At 67.0% G+C, this 18,521-nt stretch overlaps 2 protein-coding genes across 8 annotated transcripts in view; one reads left to right on the top strand and one right to left on the bottom strand.

Moving 5' to 3' along the window:
* Positions 1 to 136: 136 nt before the first annotated feature.
* Positions 137 to 2,275, top strand: DNLZ (DNL-type zinc finger). Its single transcript, XM_039859046.1, has 3 exons — positions 137 to 396; positions 1,040 to 1,179; positions 2,022 to 2,275. Exons 1-3 carry the CDS (start codon positions 196 to 198, stop codon positions 2,188 to 2,190), a joined length of 510 nt encoding a protein of 169 aa, XP_039714980.1. The 5' UTR covers positions 137 to 195; the 3' UTR covers positions 2,191 to 2,275.
* A 4,035-nt stretch (positions 2,276 to 6,310) lies between these two features.
* Positions 6,311 to 18,521, bottom strand: part of GPSM1 (G protein signaling modulator 1) — a 25,779-nt gene continuing 13,568 nt past the window's right edge. For 2 of the 7 annotated variants that reach the window (XM_039858798.1, XM_039858802.1), the window contains exons 10-14: positions 15,022 to 15,092; positions 14,122 to 14,301; positions 9,164 to 9,320; positions 8,612 to 8,820; positions 6,311 to 7,591 (exon numbers count right to left, since the gene is read on the bottom strand). In XM_039858798.1, the coding sequence (XP_039714732.1) occupies positions 7,385 to 7,591; positions 8,612 to 8,820; positions 9,164 to 9,320; positions 14,122 to 14,301; positions 15,022 to 15,092 (824 nt within the window). In that variant the 3' untranslated portion in view covers positions 6,311 to 7,384. Of the gene's footprint in view, positions 7,592 to 7,760; positions 8,148 to 8,611; positions 8,821 to 9,163; positions 9,321 to 14,121; positions 14,302 to 15,021; positions 15,093 to 18,521 lie in introns of those variants that run through there. The other 5 variants (XM_039858799.1, XM_039858796.1, XM_039858797.1 and 2 more) reach the window with 5 other exon arrangements.

The following is an 18,521-nucleotide window of genomic DNA, read 5'->3' as shown; positions in this document are numbered from 1 at the left end:
GCTGGCGCGCGCACCTTCCAACCCCGCGTCCGCAGCGCGCACCGCCCGCCTCCAGGGGGCAGCAAAGCGCGTCCCGCCCGCCCGCCACGGAGGCTGAGGAGAGTCGCTTCCGCCGTTGCCCGCTTCCAAGATGGCGGCGGCGCGGCCTCAGCTTCGCAGGGCAGAACGGCGGGGCGGTCGAAGCCGGCGGGCGGGATGCTGCGAGCGGCACTGGGCCGCGTGTCGACGCTGGTGGGCTGTGCGCGGCTCCGGGGGCCCTGTTTGAGGCGGCTGTGGGGACGCGGAGCCCGTCCGACTGCCGCAGGGAAAAGGCGAGCCGGCGACTGGGGCTGGCGGCCCGCGAGCTCCGAGCCGGGGCCCCGGGCGACGCACTACCAGCTCGTCTACACCTGCAAGGTGGGTGCACGACGGGGACGGGGCCGGGCCCGCACCCGCACCCGCACCCGCACCCGCACCCGCACCAGGTGCTGGGCGGTGCGGCGGGCAGCGGTATCCGGGCGTGGAACGGCCCGCGTGGAGGGGTGGAGCTATCCTTGGGGGGCTTTCAGGAGAGGGTTCACATTCTGAAGCACCTGGACGAGTTGGTGCGATCCCTTAGGGCGGGGCCTTCTGGAGGGGCGGGTGCTCGCCGAGGGTGTGGGCTGTTCAAGGGCGGGCCGTACTGGAGGGGTGGCCAACCGGAAGGGGCGTGGTCGTTTGGGGAAGGGTGGCCTCACCAAGGGGTGGGGCTTTCCAGGAGTGGGACTGATCTGGCGCTCAGGGACAGAGGCGGGGCCTTCTGGGAGGGGTGGAGCTATCCTGAGGGGCGGGGCTTCACTGAGGGGTGGAGCTGTCCCAGGGAGTGGGACCTTCTGGGACGGGCTCCGCTGTACCGAGGGTGGAGCTACCATAAGGGGCAGGGCCTCCTGGCAGAGGGGCGGGCCAGGCTCTTGGGGAGGGGAGGGTTTGTCCCTCAGGAGGAGCAGATCCTTAGGATGGAGCTAATCCTTGGAATGGGCAGAGCCAGGCGCTTCACCTCCCCTGAGCGCTCTGTCTCCAGGTCTGTGGGACCCGGTCCTCCAAGCAAATCTCCAAACTGGCCTATCACCAGGGCGTGGTCATCGTGACCTGCCCTGGCTGCGACAACCACCACATCATCGCTGACAATCTGGGCTGGTTCTCCGACCTGGATGGGAAGCGGTAAGGCCACCTGGGCAGGGTGGGGGGACAGAGGCCTGTATCCTAGGGCTGGCCTGGTGGATCCTGGGTCAGTCAGGGGCCTCACCGAGCCTCCCCGGGGCACCATCCCCATTATCAGGTTTATAGAGTCTTTCTCTCTATCCTTACTATACAGGAGAAGCAGGTAAATTTGAATTTCAGGTAAACCACAAATAACTTTCTTGTATGTCTCAAGTATGAGACATGTTTTCATTTGCTAAATTTTCTGCCCTAGGCCAGCCTCTTTTGGCCCTGCCTCACTGCCTGACTTCTGCCCTCAGTGACAGCAAGCAGGACCCATCTACCCGCCAAGGCCACAGGCCTCTCAAGTGAGGGGTCAGACGAAGTTGACGCCTAAAGCAGTGACCTTTCACTTTATGGTTCCTTCATCTTGCAGAGGTTCCCTGCTGTGGGCCGGGGATCCTAGCGAGTCACTTCCGAGTCACTTCCTTGTCTTGTGTCGATGCTGGCTGCTTGAGCACACTAGAGTTAGGGGTGCATGTGAGGTGGCGTGGACAGGACCCTAGGCCTGCCAGGATCGGCCTCACCCCTTTGGAGAGCGATGGTCAGGAGCTTTGTGGCCAGGTGGCCCTGGACAGTTCAGTTTGGCTTCAGAGCGAGCATTCTCTCCTGGGGATGGGACTAGTAGGGGCTGCCTCTGGGGGCTGTGGAAAAGGTTCCATGAGGGCAGCATGCAGTGGCCCTGATGCCACACCAATGCAGGGACCCATGCTCCTGCTAGAGCCTGGCCTTGCATGCCCTCAAGGGACCAAGGTGCAGGACTGGCATGGGGCCTGGAGTGTCATGGCGCCTCCCTCTCTCAGGAACATTGAGGAAATCCTGGCAGCCAGAGGGGAGAAGGTGTGCCGAGTGGCCGGTGACGGGGCCCTGGAGCTGGTGTTAGAGGCTGCGGCGGCCCCCCAACCCACTGCAGCTCCAGAACGGGATGAGAGCCAGGATGCCAGCCCCACTGGCAAGACGGAGCCCAGCTGACCCGGCCTCTGCCCTCCAGCAGGGTGCTTTGGCCTGGGGCCTCTCCACACTTGCCTGTTTCTGTCAATAAACAGATATCACCATGGATGATGGGGCCTGAGCTCTCCTGTTGTCCCTGGCTCTGAAGGCAGATGACTCACAGGGACCTTTCCCTGTGCAGCTTCAAGATCCCCCAGTCCAGCGCTGTCGCCCTGCTCCAAGGGACTGCCCTTGCACTGGCCTGCCGAAAGCCGCGTCAAGTGGGAAGGGGCTAGACGTAGAGTCTGAGCCCGTCCTGACTGCTGCGTGGCCTCGGGCAGGTCACTTTGCCCCTCTGAGCCTCTGCCTGTCTGCAGGTGGAGGTGCTCATGGTGCCACCCCGTCAGGTGCACAGAGAGGACAGACTCGGGACAGGCACAGGGTGGCTCATTGTGCCCCCGAACGTCAGGCCCCGATCTTGCTGGCCCTGGGGAGGGGCCCGGACTGGATGGCCAGTGAGCCACTGCTCTTCCTGGGGCAGGATCAGCCCATCTGCAGGTCCCTGTGACCAGACCAGGGAGGCCCCACAGATCCCTCCCGTGCCACCTGCATCTGTCCCCTGGACGCAAACTGGGCTGCTCGCTGTGGCCGCAGGTGGGCCGGGCGGCTGTGGTGGCGAGAAGGGGGCGGGCAAGTGCCCCCATGACCGCCCCCGGGGCGTGCGGCTTGTCTCCCAGCCTCGTTTGACCTCCTCAGGGTGTCGCTGTGTTTATGGGAGCGTGCTTACCCCCAGCGGGGTTCGGGGCGGTGTGACCTTCAGCGTGAGTCACCAGCCCCCCTCGTACATCGCGGCAAGGTCTGAGCTTCCTGTCACCGCCCGCGTCGGCACTCGACGCCTGGCTTTGTTTTCCGGGGCGTCAGCAGTTTGCGCCTCAATTACCCCCGTCCTTCTCTTGGCGAACAACCCTCTATTACTGCCACCCAAGGCTGCTGTGCCATTTGCAGAGACTGTCATCATTCTGGAGCCTCTGCCAGCCCCATTTCCCCTCCCTGGAGGCGTGGAGGCCATGCGGGGACTGGCGGGCCTTGACACACAGGAGTGGGGCCGGGCTGTGGCCTGGCTGCCTCACTGCCCTTGGAGTGTGGGGAGGCCCGGGGAGCTGGCGGACCCCGGGAGGACTGCCAGGCCCCTCCCTCCATGGATGGGGCGACAGCCCCGTGGTTTGGGTGTACGTGTTGGCCGTGTTTGTTATTTTTTGCATTCTGATGATTTGATCAGGCTGCCCCAGAGGGCCCGCCCCTCCCAGAGAGAGTAACAGGCCCCAGGGCCCACACCTGGGCAGCCGCTGTGCCCGGAGCTGCTGGAGCCATGCTGCGGCCAGCCCTGGGCCTGCGGGCCCTGCTGCGCCTCGGTGCGCAGTGCAGACTCGGCACGCTCTCCCCTCCCCTGCCTCCCAGCCGTTTCGGGTTTCTGGCTGCCCTGTTATATTTCCTCCCCCAGCCCCAGTCCAGGACCCTCTCCAATGCATCAGGTTAGGGAGTCGTGTGTCTGGGAACATTAGGTAGAGAATGCCAGCTTAGACATCTTCAGACAACTTCCTGCAGGACTTCTCAGAGCCTTTGGCATGCTGACCTGGATGGGGGCTGCTGCGGGAGGACGCGGTGGTGGAGGACGGGTTTCTGGGGCACTGTGAACTGTCTGGGGCGAGGGATGTCGGGGGTGTGCTCAGGGCCTGCCCTTCCCCTTTGGACCAGCTTCCCTCAGCTGCTCGCACCCTCCCCTGTCCCACCCACACCCCAGTCCCAACCTGCCACCCCGCCTCCCAGTCAGTGTGGGGCGGCAGGTTGGGACTGGGGTGTGGGTGGGACAGGGGAGGGTGGGAGGGCCTCTCCTGCCTCCACCTGGCTCCTAGACCCTACTGGGGACAGTGCCTTATGACAGCTGTTGGTTCGTGGGGCATTGTCCCCGAGCTGCCTCCCCTGCTGCATCGTCACAGGCCATTCTGTTGGGCCCACCACCAGCGGCGTCTGGGGCGTGATGCCACAGGCCCACTGCACCTCCATGCTATAGGTGGCCCAGGGTCCTGGGCAGAGACATGGACTGGAAAGACACATGCATCCTAGAGTGTGTGGGTCCAGGTATGACGTAGTCCCCCCAGGGCGCAGGAGGCCCGCGTAATCACCTTGCCGCCCAGGGGCTGGCCGGTGCCGTCAGAGCCCCACCATGTGACAAGCTGCCCAGTGCTGGCAGCTGCATGTCGAGGCCACCTTGGAGAGGGGGAGACCTGCCTGGGCCCACCTTACTGCCTACCCGCTGTGTGGGTACCAGGGTAGCAGTGCCAGTAGACATCACCTGGCTGCCTGGTTGTTCGGGTCCCCTTGTGGGGTGGGGTCTCTGCTGGGCATTGACTGGTGCCAGAGGCCTTCCCACCTGCACCCCCTCCCCTCCTCAAGCCTCCTCCCAGCCCTGACTGCCAGCCAGGCCACCAGCCCCTGCCATGCATCCACGTGCACTGACTCAGCCGCCTCTGCACACACGACGTGACCAGGTGTGCTGCCGTGGCCGTGGCCGTGTCTGTGGGCGCCTCCCACCCTGCAGTCCTACAGGGCCCCCCTGAGAGAGGCAGGGGAGCAGCGACTGGCCTGTCTCAGCTTCCCCCGAATCCAGGGGCCACACTTGCCCTCTGCTCGGCCTGGCGGTCCTAGCGCCCGCACCCATAGGTGTGCTGGGGACAGACGGTGTACTGGGCACAAGACTTGGGGCACTCGTGAGGTCAGGGGCTCGGCAGGGTGATTCCTGATGGTCCTGATGCTCTGGACGCTGCCAGGACATGCACATGTTATCATTTCCTGCAGACAGATACGCACGTAGCATTTCCTGCGGGACACACGTGCAGCATTTCCTGCAGGGACACACAGCATTTCCCACAGGGACACACAGCATTTCCCGCGGGGACATGCACACATGTAGCATTTCCCGCGGAGACACACAGCATTTCCTGTAGGGACACGCACGTAGCATTTCCCATGGGGACACGCACATAGCATTTTCTGCGGGGACACACACGTAGCATTTCCCACGGGGACACGCACGTAGCATTTCCCGTGGGGAGACACACACATGTAGCATTTTCTTCAGGGACACACACAGCCTTTCCGTGGCGGGGGCTGTGAGGGGCGATGCGCATTTCCTGGCCACCGTTTCCGGAATGGAAGTCTCCTGTCCACTCCTGCACCCACTGGTCAGCCTACCCCGGCTCCCAGTGGATGGGCCCTCGGCTTCTGCCTCATAGATTCCTGCCCCCTTTGGGGTCATCTGTCCCCCTCTGAAGTCCAGGGAGCCCGAACGCGTCTCTCCCGGCGTGGGCCCTGAGCAGACCAAGGCGGGTGTCTCAGCACATGAGTCGACTGCAATTGTCCTGGCCTGAGGCCCCTGGTGCCCAGGGGCCACAGCATGTCTTAGGCCCAGAGATGCAGACCAGGAGCAGGCCACCCCCAGTTTCTATCAGCCTCCGGCCAGAGCCCCCTCCTGTGAGTGGGGAGGCAGTAGGCTTTCCAGCAGGGCATTGGGTGTTTGTGGGGGTGGCCTTGCTGGCACACACCCCAACTGCCCGCACTCCTGTGCCCCCTAGATGTGAGCCCCACATGGGGCATGCGCCGAGGCTCCCAGCTCCTTCGCTGTGTGGGCCCGCTGGCACCGGCCTCCTGGTACGAAGCCTTCCAGGTGAGGGCCCGGGGCAGGCGTGGCCCACAAGAGGCTGCGTGGACGGCCGTGGGAGGTGACAGGGTGGGGAGGCCAAGGGGAGAGTGGCTCGTCCCAGCGGCTCCTGCGTCCCGGTGTCAGAGCCTTTGCCCCGCTGGCTCCTGACTGACCCACCCTGAGGGGCACATGGGGTGAAGGCCAGGCTTGGGGGACACAGGCTCTGGCTGCAGCTCCTTGCTGGCTCTGCGTCCCTGGGGTACCCCTCAACCTGAGCTCCAGTCCCCTCACTGACAAACCCAGCAGGGCCCCCCGGCCCCAGATGTCTCCAGGACAACCTGTGTGGGCCCCAGAGCCCCAGGCCCTCTGCACTGGCCGGGCTTACTCATCCAGGTGAGCTCAGTCACCTGGGCCTCCCGAAGGACCCCCCCACCTCGCAGCACTGATCCCAACACGACAGCATTCACTTGGCAGACTTTATTTTTTTCCGGAAAAAAACAGAAAAACAGATGTACCTTCTGGGTTGGAAAGGACCCACAGACGACATGGCAAACATGAGAGAGCAATAAATATGCGTGTACATTCAAGTACTCGGCTGAGCAGAAGCCTGTGCGCCGGCGTCTGAGCCCACGCCTCCGGACCGGCCCCGGGGTGTCCCCACACCGAGCCCCACCTGCCCACCCAGGGCTCCTAGGCTGTACCGAAGGGTGGGCCGAAGTAAGCCCCCCAGCTTTGCTGCCCCCACCTCCCCCACGGCCACAGGGCTGGCGTGGTCAGGAGCAGACTGGGCCACTGGCTAGTCCTGCTTGTTGCTGGGCTTCAGGGCTCGGTCGCTGCCTACCCCCATCCCGCCCCCCAGGACACTTGCCTCTTCAGCACTGCATGGGGCTGGGGGCTAAAGTGCCAGGGCCGGGGGCTCTGTGGGGACATCGGGCTCTAGGCTTTCTGTGACACCTTCCTGCTCCTCCCTCAGCCTGGGCAGGAGGGAGGGGGACCGTCTGGGGGGTGAGAAGCCGGGACTGGGGCGAGCATGTCTGCCGGGCCATCCGGGGACCAGCTCTGGGGGGACAGGGACGCCTGTGTCACTGGTGGCCCCCAGAGAACCTTTTGGGGTGTGGGGCAGGCAGCAGGGTTTTCACATTTGGCTGGGCAGGACGGAGTGGGCACGGGGAAGGGACAGGTCACGGAGGGTCTGGACAGCACCGGGGTCTGGGCCGACATGCTGCAGGCCCAGGCTGGGGCAGGGCAGGGCTGCAGTGAGCCGTGTACCATGTGGGGGCTGGCTCCGGGCAGGATAAGCCCCACCCCACATGGGCAGCCCTGGCCCGAGCCTGTCACCCTGGGCAGGGGGACACTGTGCGGGTGGCAGGCCAACATCCAGCTCAGTGGGAAGGGCGGGGGGCTCAGAGCCTGCCCTCAGCCACGGCCCTGGGAGGATTCGGCTTCTGGGGGACTGTGGGCGTCCTGGACTGTTGTGAGTCCCCCCACTGTGTCCAGGAGTGGGGGCGGGGCAGGCCCGGCCATGGGGGCGAGGCCTTAGCTGGTGCCCGGCTGGCACTGTTGCCGGGGCTCCGGGGGCCCGCCCACGTCCTGCTCGGGGCTCCCGGCGAGGTCCACCCGCTGCTCGTCCATCCGCTTGGCCTGCACCCTCTGGATGAGGCTGAAGAAGTCCTCGTCCGGCACGGTGGGGCCGCGGGGCACGCCGTCGGGGGGTGGGCAGCGCTGGTCATCGATTCTGGAGGACTGGGCAGACACGGACAGCTGGTCGGCAGCCTCGCCCTCCCAGCACCTGGGCCCCATGGCCAGTGGCCCTGCAGACAAGCCCGAGGCAGGGGCGGCTGTCCAGCAGCAGTGCCAGCTCAGAAGTGTGGGCCAGGCTGCCTCGGGCCTCCTGGGATCTGTGGGGCACCAGCTCCGGGGGCAGCACTGGGAGCCCGGCCCCAAGCAGCCCGCCCGGGAGAGCGGGTAGCCACTGGGCACGGGACGAGCCGGGCTGGGGGACGGAGCTGTGGGCACGCCCTCCCAGGCCTGCCCAGGTCCCCCGCCAGTGATGTGGTCACGAGCCCCTGGGATGGGCAGAGGCCCCCGGGACGCCCGCCGCGTCAGGGGCCGGGGCTGGTGGGCAGCGGGGCCGGTGGCCGGCGGTGTTGGGGCTCCTCCGCAGGCTCTGGAGCAGGAGGGTGGGGAGCAGGCGCAGCTGCCGGAGCCTGCGTGCATGGGCTCGGGGGGCTCGGGACGGCTCGGCAGGGGCCGGGTTTGAGGCTTCTCGGGCTCCCCCGGGGCTGTGCCTTCCTCTCCTCTGTGGGGACGAACGTCACGTCTGCCAATCCCTGGCTTCTGCAGGGTGGCCATGCTGCTGCCCCCCCCCTCACTGGGGCTTGCTGGACCCCGAAACCACGCCTGCACTTCCGCCTGGCTAGACGCCCCGCTCTCCCCACTCTGGGGGTGCTGTCTGGCCCCTGGCTCTCCCAGTCCAGAGGTGGGAGGCTGGAGGGACCCCCGAGGTCGGGGCCTTGGAGGCCTGGTGGCCCGCGGGCTCTGAGCTCTTGCGCTGCAGGGGACAGCTGACCTGAGAACGTCCTGGGTGGCCTTTTCAGGGTCCCAGGAAGAAGGCCCCAGGTCTGACCACCCATGGGCGCTCAGTGACACCTGCGGAGCCAGCTGGCCGTTCCTCTGCCCCCCACTGAGGAACTGGCCAGGAGCCTCCACTACAGAAGGCGGGGGCGGGCCGGGGTCCAGGCGCCCACCCTCCCTGCAGCCTACCTGGCACTTAATGAGCATGTTGAAGAACTCGTCCCCTGGCTCCTGGGGGTCCCCGTCACCACGCAGGCGGCCCAGGTTGTTGTGGGTGATGCGCAGCCCCGGCAGGCTGCCCACGCTGGCCCGCTGGTCGTCCAGCCGGCGGCTCTGGGAGCTGGCAATGAGGTCGAAGAGGTCCTCGGTCTGCGGCGAGGCGGTCAGCGAGGGCTGGGCTGTGGGGGACAGCGGTGAGCCCGGGGAGGGCGCCCCCGTGGCCCCCCCCAGCCGTCAAGGGCTCCCAGCTGTCCCTGCCCGCCCCCGCCCGCCCCCCAGGAGGTGATGGGAGCAGAGCCTGCCCTCCCACGCCCACCCCGAGGCTGATGAGCCTGACACTGCGTTCCGGAGGGCGGGCAAGATGATGACACGTTCCCCAGGATGCGGCTCTGGGCGAGGCGGGGGCGAAGAGCTCGTGGTGACAGGGGGCACTTTGCAGCTGGTGCCCACCGCCCTCAGGAGCAGGGGCTCCGGGGGCCCCACTCCCCTCGAGGCCTACGGGAGCCTGGCGGGGGCGCTCACCGATCCTCTGCTCCAAGGCGGGGGCCGCGGTAGCCTCGGCTGCCCCGGGCTGACCCTCTTCCAGGGGACAGCGCTGGTCGTCCATGCGGCTGCCCTGGAACTTGCTCAGCAGGTCGAAGAAGCACTCCTCGTCGGACGACAGGGCCCGAGGGAGGCTCTGGGGAGGAGGGCCCACAGCGCTGACCACAGAGCCAGCCACTGCCCTCTCAGACCCCAGACGTGACCAAGGGGGCCGCTCAGCCCGGGCCAAGGTCACGACCCTCATCCACCGACTTTCCCGCTTCCGCTAGCCACCCTGCCCCAAACCTGCGCCCCCGCCTGCCCTTCCCCCTCCTCCCAGCACCACCCCCACCTGGCCCCCTCATTCTCTCAGACATGCCGCTGCCCACACGCTGCCCCCCAACCCCACCTGCACAGCCCAGTTCACAGGTCACCACTACTTGCCGGCTGTGGGGGTCCCTGCCCCCGGGGCCTCCCCTCCCTCTGTCAGCCTCCGCAGTGAGCCCCACCTGTGCCTGTGCACCTCACCAGTGCCGCTGACCGACAAACGAGTGAGCAAAAAGGGAGCGGGCAAACCAGCAACTCGACCCCTGGCAGGCAGGGCACTTTGCCGGCCGTTGTGCATACTCGCAGTGGTCAGTGCCAGGTCATATCACCAGAGACAAGGCGCCCAAGTTGGGGGAGGTGAGGGCTCCCATGATCCACCACAGTCCCACCCCTGGTGGGGTCTGGGCAAAATTTTCCTAAGGTCCTGGACTGGTGGACAGGCGCAGAGGACAGCGGATATGGGGAAGTCAGGACCCTGGGTGTGGGCTACTCAGGCCACAGAGGAAGTGCTAATATCCACTCGCCCCTCCCCCGGTATGCTGGCCGAGAGGCGAGCCTGGAGGCCCAGGGTCTGCTCTGGGCGGCTGAGCATGGCAGGTGGGCGGCTGGGCATTGCAGATGGCTGACCCTAGAGGGACCTGCTGGGCCTGGGGAAGTCCCACTGGTGGGATCAGGCGGGAAGGGTGGGAGGTCCTTGGAGGGGCCACAGTCTGTAGGGGAGGGAGAGTGCTGGGGTGTGACGTGAGACCAGGTCATCAGACTTGGCTGAGTGCCAACTGGCAGGGTGACCTTGGCAAGCCCACCCCCACGCTGGGCCTCCGTTTATGCATCCACACGAGGGGCGGCTGGAGGGCGGGCTCTGTCGGGCCGCCCCAGAGGGCAGGGCCAGAGTGGGCCGACACCCCTGCCCTGGTCCAGGGACCTGAGGGCTGACAGGTGGATGCTCTGGCTACGAACTGGTGCCCCATCCACTGCCCCTCAGAAACCAGGCCCCCTGCCCAGACCCGGCCCATGCACCTCTTAGCCCCCTCGGGGCCTGCTCAGAGCTGGGCTCACAGACCACAGCAGCAAAGGTGTCACCCATTGGGTGCCAGTGCCGCCCGACGTGTATGACTCCTGAGCTCGAGATACCGCATCGCCAGCCTCTTTCAGAGGGGGCCAGGGCACGGAGCCAGCACAGCCTTCCAAGGTCAAAGTAGCAAGGGGCTGCTGAGACCCCACCCCCACCCCGGAGCGGACCAGCCTGGCCTCCCGGAGCACGCAGGGGGCTGTGGGCAGCTGGTCCCGCTGTCCTGTGCTGTAGGCCATGCTGGCAGGTGGCAGCCTGGAGGACAGAGGCCCTTCCCCCTTCCAGGGCTCCGGGCGCTTGGGTTCCCCTCCCTGCGCCTACCCACAGGGCAGGCCCAGAGTCAAGGCTCGGGGGAGTTCAAGAACCTCCTTCAATGCTCTGCTCTCCTGCAACCCGCCTCCCCCCCAGCCCCACAGAGCCTGGAGGGGAGCGACAGCTGCCCAGAGGGGCCCAGAGGGGCCCGGGCCAGGGCCTCGTCGGAGACGGCGGGGCCTCCCAGGTGGGCTCCAGGCCAGGCAAATGGGGCCAGGCCCTTCCCGTGACAAAGGTGACCCCGACACTCCTCCAGCCTCCCCTGGGCTGAACTCGGGGCTCAGGGGACACACCTAAAGGAAAGCGGGGTTTGTCCCGAGGCCTCTCACAGGCGCATCAGCACTGTGGCTGGGGCTGGGCGGAGGGCCCCCCACTGCTGTGCAGAGAGGCCCCTGAGGCCGGAGCCAGAGCCCATCTCCAGCCGAGGCTGGGGCTGGCAGCCCTGCTCCTCGGGCCTGAGCCACCCGAGGGGAGCCGACCCTGGCCTCGTGGGGTGCAGGGGCCACAGGTGCACACGGCAAGGCTCTGGAAAGTTCCAAGGCCCTGCACCCTTACCCCCGACACCCTCCAGGCCCCAGCAAGACACCCCCGAGCCCCATTCTCTCCTCTGCCCCAAACCCAGGCTTCATCTTCCATCTGGAGGTCTCAGAGGGCCTCCTCAGGCCTCACCCTCCCACACACTCCCCACCCCCAGGCCAGCTCCTCAGAACTGTGTCCACCATGGGCCTGGGGCTGCCCAGGACCGAGGGCAGGGGCCACGCAGAACACGTTCGAACTCAGAACTCACCCCACACAGGGCCCTGGACAAACCTCTCCGTCCCCACCCCTGGGGTAGCTGCACGGCCCCCAGGAGAAGAGCTCTGCCTGAGTCCAGCCTTGCACGGGCCCAGGTGCTCCCCGAGCCTCCCTCTGTGCTGGGAGCCCCACACTCACGCCGGATCCGCAGCTCCTACAGCAGCAGCCTCCAGGGGCTGGCCGGGATGCTCGGCCACGTGGACCCCAGGCGGGATGCCAAGGTGCCTGTGCCACCACCCTGCCCGTGGCGCCCAGTGCCACCCCGCTGCTGAGACCAACAGGGCCCCGCGAGCTGGCTTCTTAAATAGGACCGGATTGAGGGCCCCTCCCCATCCCCACCCACCCGCACTCCATCACTCACACACGCACACACTCACTCACAGACACACACACAGACACACGCGCACAGCGCACTCCGTAAACATCAGAGCTGGGTTTCCTGAGCGCGCTCTGTGCTGCTGGCTCGGGGCCGGCGGCTGTCACGCCGAGGGCCAAGGGGGATGGGAACCTGTGTGGCGTGAGCTTCCCACTCTGACACCAGGCCCCCGGCTTCCTTCTCCGGGCCGTGGGAGGCCCCCTCTCCTCAGCCCGATTCTGATTCCGAGCCTCCCCCGCTGAGCCGGGGCTGCCGCAGCTTGGTGGGAGCTGGAGAGAGGAGCCCTCCCATGCTGGGCCTGGCGTCCTCAGCGCCCCGCACGGCCCCCTCCCCACGCAGCGGCCCCTGGCCTCTGCCCAGCCCCAGGCCCAGGCCCAGGCCCCGTGGCCTCACGCCGCCTGCCTCAGTGTCCCTCTCCTGCTCTGGAGGCCCGTGCAGCCCCGGCTCTAGCCGGCTCAGGTAGCGCCCCAGCCTCTCATACCATGACCGGCCCTGGGGGAGCGGCTGTGAGCCCCGGCAGGAGAGGTGAGGGCAGGATGGGGGACCCCTGAACGTCCCTCTCAGGGCCCTCTCTGTCCTGCTCCCTCCACACGAGCTCGAGCCCTGGGGAGGGGGCCCCCGCCCGCAGCCCAGGCCCGGCCCTCCGAGGCTGCCTCCTGCCGGGCAGCAGGGCCCGCCACTGCGGTCAGCACTCGGCCGGAGGGCTTCCTCCAGGGGCACTGGCACGGCCCGAAGCCCCACCAGGCTCTCCACAGGGGCCAGCTGCGGGGGCCAGAGGGTGACCCTAGCTCCACTGTCTAGCTGGAGGCCTTCGGCCAGCTTCTTTGCCACCTGTGCCTCGGTTTCCCCTCTTGGGGCTGCACTGCACGTGAAAAGCCTGAGTGTCGGCCGCTGTCTCCGTCCGGAGGAGGTGCCCGGGACAGCAGCCAGAGGGGCTTGGCCGGGCGACACTCCACACGGGGTCAGCCCGGCCGGCACGGGGAGAGCTCTGAGACCCCCCAGGACGGGAGGTGGGGTGCACAGCTTTGTCCTGGTGGCCTTTTCAGGGAAACTTCGCAAACGGCCATCGTGGGGGAGGCCGGTGTAGTTAGGGGTGCAGGGATTCCAAAACGCAAGTTGCTCTGCTCTCCCCGCCGTGGGCCTGGGTGGCTGGGGTGCAGTCTCTACCCCCTGCCTCACTCAGCCTTTCACAGAATGAAAAATGGTGGGTGCAGCCGGCACTGTCACCTGCTAAATGCGGTCCCTGGGCGGAGAAGCTGGGGCCGCCAGGGCCCTGGGCACAGCCAGGCTCCACCCACCACTGCCCCACCCCGCAAAGGCCCTTCCTGCTAGGCAGCTCCCCAGCGTCCGGCACGGGCGGCGGGGAGCGGGGGGCTTTCCCCGCCAGGCCCCTTCTGTCTGGGCTCACCCTGAGAACCCGCATGGCCTGACTGTGGCCCTCCCCCCATGGGACCCCCTCTGGTGCCTCCTCCCTCCTCCCCACCAGGTGGGCAGCATGAGGTCAAATGGGATTAGCAGAGGCAGAGACCCCCGGCTTGTGGGGAAGAGAGCATGTGGGGAAGGGTCCCGCGTGACCGAGCCCTCGGAGGGGAGGTTTTTAGACTGATTCATGGATGCTGGGGCCAAGTGTTCTGCACGCTGGCTCCAGGCTGACCTCTGACCCCCGACCAGCTCCCACGAGCCTAGAAAGGCCAGCCCAGGCTGCTGGGCACAGTGGGACACCTGCCAGGTAGTAAGAGGCCTGGCCCCTGTCCTCCATTTGTCCATCCACCTAACCACCAGTCCATCGGTCCCCCATCCATCGGTCCGCCCAGCCCCCATCCGTTAGTCTACCTCTGTGTGCTGACCTGTCCGAGGACGGGGCCTGGGGCCCGGCCCAGGGACCCGAGCTGCCACCACCTGAGCTGTCCGACCAGCTGACAATCACACACTGTGCCTGCACTGGGTGTCCTGGACTGCCCGCAGGCCCGGTGCCCACCGGGTCCTGGGCACAGCCAGGGCCGTGACCTCTGCCTCCTGGAGTGGTCTCCCAGGTCCCTCCCAGGGCTCCCCGTCGCAGCTCAAGGGTCAGTGGCCCACCGTGCGAGGCACCTGCACCCGGACGTCTGCGCTGTCCAGCGGGGAGTGGCTGCCCTCCCGGGGCCTTCTCTCAGCGGTGTCCGGCCCTTCCTGGCCCTTCCTGCTCCTCACTGGGGCGGGGAGCAAGTCCCTGCCCTGCCCCCGCCAGTGCCCAGAGTGATGGCTGTCTCCATTCTGCTCCTGGGGACAGGGAGGAAGGCCGGGCGTGGGTGGGGGCCACCCACAGTTCCACACCGATGCTCCCCATCCCAGGGCCCTGAGGGGGGCCGGGCAGGTACAGTCACCCCCATTTCACAGACACACATTGACACTCTGGCCCGGGGGAGGAGGAAGAGAGGGCCAGCCAAGGCCCCAGGGCCTGGGGGCAGGGGGAGACAGGGTGGGTGCCAGAGGAGCTCCAGTGGGGCATCTGACCCCACAAATGTCGACCTTCCCACACTCAGCAACGCGTGGCTGTGGGTGACCAGGCCCCCAGTCTCCACTGTAGCAGCCGGAGGCCTGGTGGGATTAGGCCATAGCCCCAGGGCATGCGGCACCCCTGGCAGGTAGAGTGGGCCCAGGGCAGAGTCTGAGTAGGAAGGAGCAGCTAGGAGGAGGGGCCGGCGAGGACACTGGGGTCATGGCTGGGCAGGGACACAGGAGTCTGCAATGTGTAATGACTGTGGCTTGTCCCCGGGGGGACACGGCCGGCAGGACCCCGAAGCGAGTGGGAGGGAGCAGGCACTGGTGCTCCAAGGCCTCTCGGGGGCCCCTCTGCAGGCAGAGGGCACATCTGTCTCTCATGGCAGGGGACGTGCCGTGGACGGGAACGCTGGCAGCTCAGCCAACACTGTGGCCGCTTTGTTAGCCACGCCGCTGAGGTCCCCCGAGCCCCTGGCCGCCCGCCCCGCCCCCACTCACCTGCTCCAGCGGGAGCCTCAGCAGGTCCCAGGTCTCTGCGCTCAGCCGCTGCGTCCTCTTGGGCCTGGCCCCTGGAATTCAGCAGCTTGGTCAGCTGGCGCCGACTCCTGGCCTCCAGGTCGGCTGGCATAGCCCGGGGCCCTCTGGGGTGCCGAGGGCCATCAACCAGCCTGCCCCCGGGGGGCCAAGATGGGCGTCTCCCCCCTACGTGGAGCAATCTCAGTGTGCCCCGGATCTGCATGTCCTGACTGGACGGGTGGTCAGGCATCGAAACGGGATGGACCCACCAGGGGCCTACGGGGTCTGGCTTTGGCGTCTGCCCCCCCATAAGGTCCAGCTTCCAAGTCCTAGACCCAGCTCTTCCTGCCCACTCATGAAGCCCAGCTGCGCGGTGGGTGGCGTGGCAGCTTGACCCAGACCCCCTCCCACACGGCCTGCCCTCGGCATGGCTCCCTGACCCAGACCTGGGCCCACACTCCCTGCCCTGGGCACAGTCCCCAGAGGGAGGGCGGTGGTCAGTCATTCAGACCAGCCCAAACCCAGTGTCCGGGGCCCCACGAGGACTGGGCAGGTGGGAAGAGATGGCATGGGCAGCCGTGCCTTCTCCCTGTCTGGCCTCCTGCCCCCTGCTCTCCAGAAGCCGAGAAGTGAGACGGCCTCGGGTGGGGATGCAGTGTCCTTTGGACTGGTCCCTGGCTGCTGTCACGGAGCCCAGGGTGGGGGCAGTCGCAGCGGCCTGACCAGGAGGCAGCGGCCACCCCTGGAAGTGCTCAGGTGGCCGTGTGGGTCCAGGACTTAGGGCCATTGCTGCCCTTCCCACCCCTCGCATGACCACCCTAGAGCAGGGCCCTGCCGCCGTGGCGTGGTGGTCGGCGCCCGGCCCGCCTCTGCCCCAGAGCGGACAGCCTGACTCCATGTCGTGAGGCTGAAAGTGACGAGGCAGAGTGGGGTCAGAGTCCCCTGCTGCCGCCCACCCCGTTAGGAAGAAACATCGGTCCATCTGCAAACCGCACAGCTTGGGGGCAGCGCCCACCCCCTCCCCCATGCAGTGATGGGCACGTCTCCGTCCCACGGCTGAGCGGCTGGTGGGACGTGTGGCCTCTGTCCAGGGCCCTCTACTCACCACAGGCAGCGGAGGCCCTGCTCCATCGCCGGCCAGGGCCTGGCTGCGGGCCTATCCCTGGGCTGCCCCCTGACACCCTAAGGCCTGACTCTGTTTCCCCACCTTGTCCGCTGGGCCCCCAGCCCCACACGGCTGCTCCTGCCCCGGTTGGCCCTCCAAGCAGAGGCTGAAACGCCCCTCTGACACACAGTGTCCAGCTCCTGGGCGGGTCCCCTCACGCCACCCCGACGAGGGCGGCAGGCCCCGTGGGCCCGGCTGAATGCGCCCTCTGTCTGGAGAAGGCAGAGGTCTTCCGCACCCTTGGCTGAGCTGCCTGACTGGGGCATTCAGGCCCCGGCACCACTGGCTCAATTCCCATCCCCCCACCAAGAGGGGAGGCTCTGCAGACTGCCCTGAGCCCCGCCCCAGACTGACCGGCCCCCTTGCCATCATTTCTGTCCCACCAGGCATCGCGATGCCTTGTCCCAACCCACTGGGACCTGAGTCTCCTCTGTTTTCTGCCTCCCTGCCCCAGCCCTGCCCCCAAAGCCCTTTCCCCACGCGGGGCCAGCGATGCCGGTGGCATCTGGGTTAGATCTTGTTCCTCCGTGGACCCTGTAGGCACCCAGCGGCGTGTGGTGGGGGCTTACGCAAGGGCCCACGAGGTCCCGCCTGACCCGGCTCTGCCCCTCAGCCCCGACCCCAACGCTTTTGCTGTCCCCGTGGGCCAGGCTCACGCCTGCCTGGGGCCTCTGCAGGGCTGGTTCCTCTGTCGGGGATGTCCCTCCACTTAGGCTCGTGGCTTGCTCCCTCCCCTCCTCCAAGTCTTTGCTCAAAAGTCACTGTTTGTGTCATATGTTGATGCCCAAACCCCAAGGGGGCAGTGTTAGGAGTTGGGGCCTCAGGAGGTGTTGAGGGTTGGCCGGGGCCATGAGGGTGGGCAGGCCCTGTGCCGAAATCAGTGCCCTTACGGGAAGGGACCAGGGAGCTCGCTCTCTTCCACCCACACCCCATGCACCCCGTCTGCTGGCCAGAAGGACTACCCCAACCAGACCCCGCTGCCCAGACTCCCAGCCCCGAACCGGGACAGGGCGTGTCTCAGCCACCGGTCCACGGCGTTTGCTGTGCAGCCCGAGCTGACTGAGACGGTGGCCTCCAGGAGCCCGCCACGCTGCGAGTGTCTACGTCCTGCCTCTCTCACCGTCCCTAACCTGCCCCCCTACCTTCCTTTCCGCCAAAGCACTTGGGACACGTGATTTACCTGTTTGACACATGATTTGCTGCCGTCTTTGCCTGTTTTGGTCACTGATGTGCCCCTAGAGCTTGAGCATGGAGCACTTAGCACATAGTAGATGCTTAATAGGGAAGTGGAATGAGTGACTGTTTACGAAGTGCCTGAGTGTGCGACCCTGTGTGTGGTTTCCCAAGCACTGACTCCTCCTGGCCGCGTCCAGCATAAGTCCTGGCCACCCTCCCAAGACTGTGGACACTGGGGCTCAGGGAGGGTGGCTGCCTGGCCAAGGTCACAGAGCCTCCAGGGGCAGAGCCAGGGGCAGGACACAGGGAGGCAGGGCTACAGGTGTGCACGCATGGGGCAGGGCTCACGGGAAGTCAGGCTGGCCCCAGGCTGAGCGGATAGCCGCTGCAGAAGGCACAGGCATAAGGGCAGAGGGGGCCCACTCCGGCCTGGTCTGTGTGCCCTCGGCGCCAGCACGGGAGTGGGCCGCCAGCCGTGTTCTGAGTACACGGGTGGACAGGGACGCGTCCCCCTCAGGGGGCACGAGCTGTGCCCTTGTCCCTTCCAGGCGCTGTTCCCAGGGTGACCAGTGGGGACACTGAGGCACAGCTGGATGGAGTCACTTGGTCGGCTGGCCCGGACACGGCGGAGCCAGGGCCAGAGCCCACAGCCTGGGCTGCTGCTCGGACATTAGGACGTGCCCATCCCAACCCCTGCGGTGTCCGGCGGACTCCTGCTGCTCTGCTTGAGGACGCCCTGGGCAGGGACCAGTGGGCAAAGGAGCTGCCGAGCTGTGCCAGCGGGGACTGGGGCAGTTTATGCCCTGTGGCACCGAGGACAGCCCAGGCCCGTTGGGGACAGGCAGGGGACATCCACCAGAGGGCAGGCCGGCAGCGCTGCAGGGGTCAGGGTTGGCTTCCTCCATTGGGAAGGGCAAGGTGGGGCACCCCAGGACACCCAAGAGGGCTGATCGCAGCCCAGGCACAGTAACAAGGAGTTCCCCCCAGACCCACTCTGGGGCCTCTAGCTGTACGAAGGGCCCTCCTTTATATCAAGACAGGAAAAGAGCCCCTGAGGCGGGGCCTCCAGCCAGCCAGCCACACCCGCCCAGACCACGCCCACGCCGCGCGGGCCACGCCCCCAGCCACCGCCCCTCCCTCC

The sequence above is a fragment of the Pteropus medius genome, unplaced genomic scaffold (assembly GCF_902729225.1).
Source record: "Pteropus medius unplaced genomic scaffold, Ma_sr-lr_union100, whole genome shotgun sequence".
Lineage (NCBI taxonomy): Eukaryota > Metazoa > Chordata > Mammalia > Chiroptera > Pteropodidae > Pteropus > Pteropus medius.
The sequence above is the reverse complement of the archived record's forward strand: the minus strand, read 5'-3'. Positions and strand labels throughout refer to the sequence as shown.

Coding starts and splice junctions, on each gene's coding strand:
- DNLZ (XM_039859046.1), top strand. CDS start 196: ATGCTGCGAGCGGCACTGGGCCGCGTGTCGACGCTGGTGGGCTGTGCG. Junction 397..1,039: donor AGCTCGTCTACACCTGCAAG/GTGGGTGCACGA, acceptor CTCTGTCTCCAG/GTCTGTGGGACCCGGTCCTC. Junction 1,180..2,021: donor TCCGACCTGGATGGGAAGCG/GTAAGGCCACCT, acceptor TCCCTCTCTCAG/GAACATTGAGGAAATCCTGG.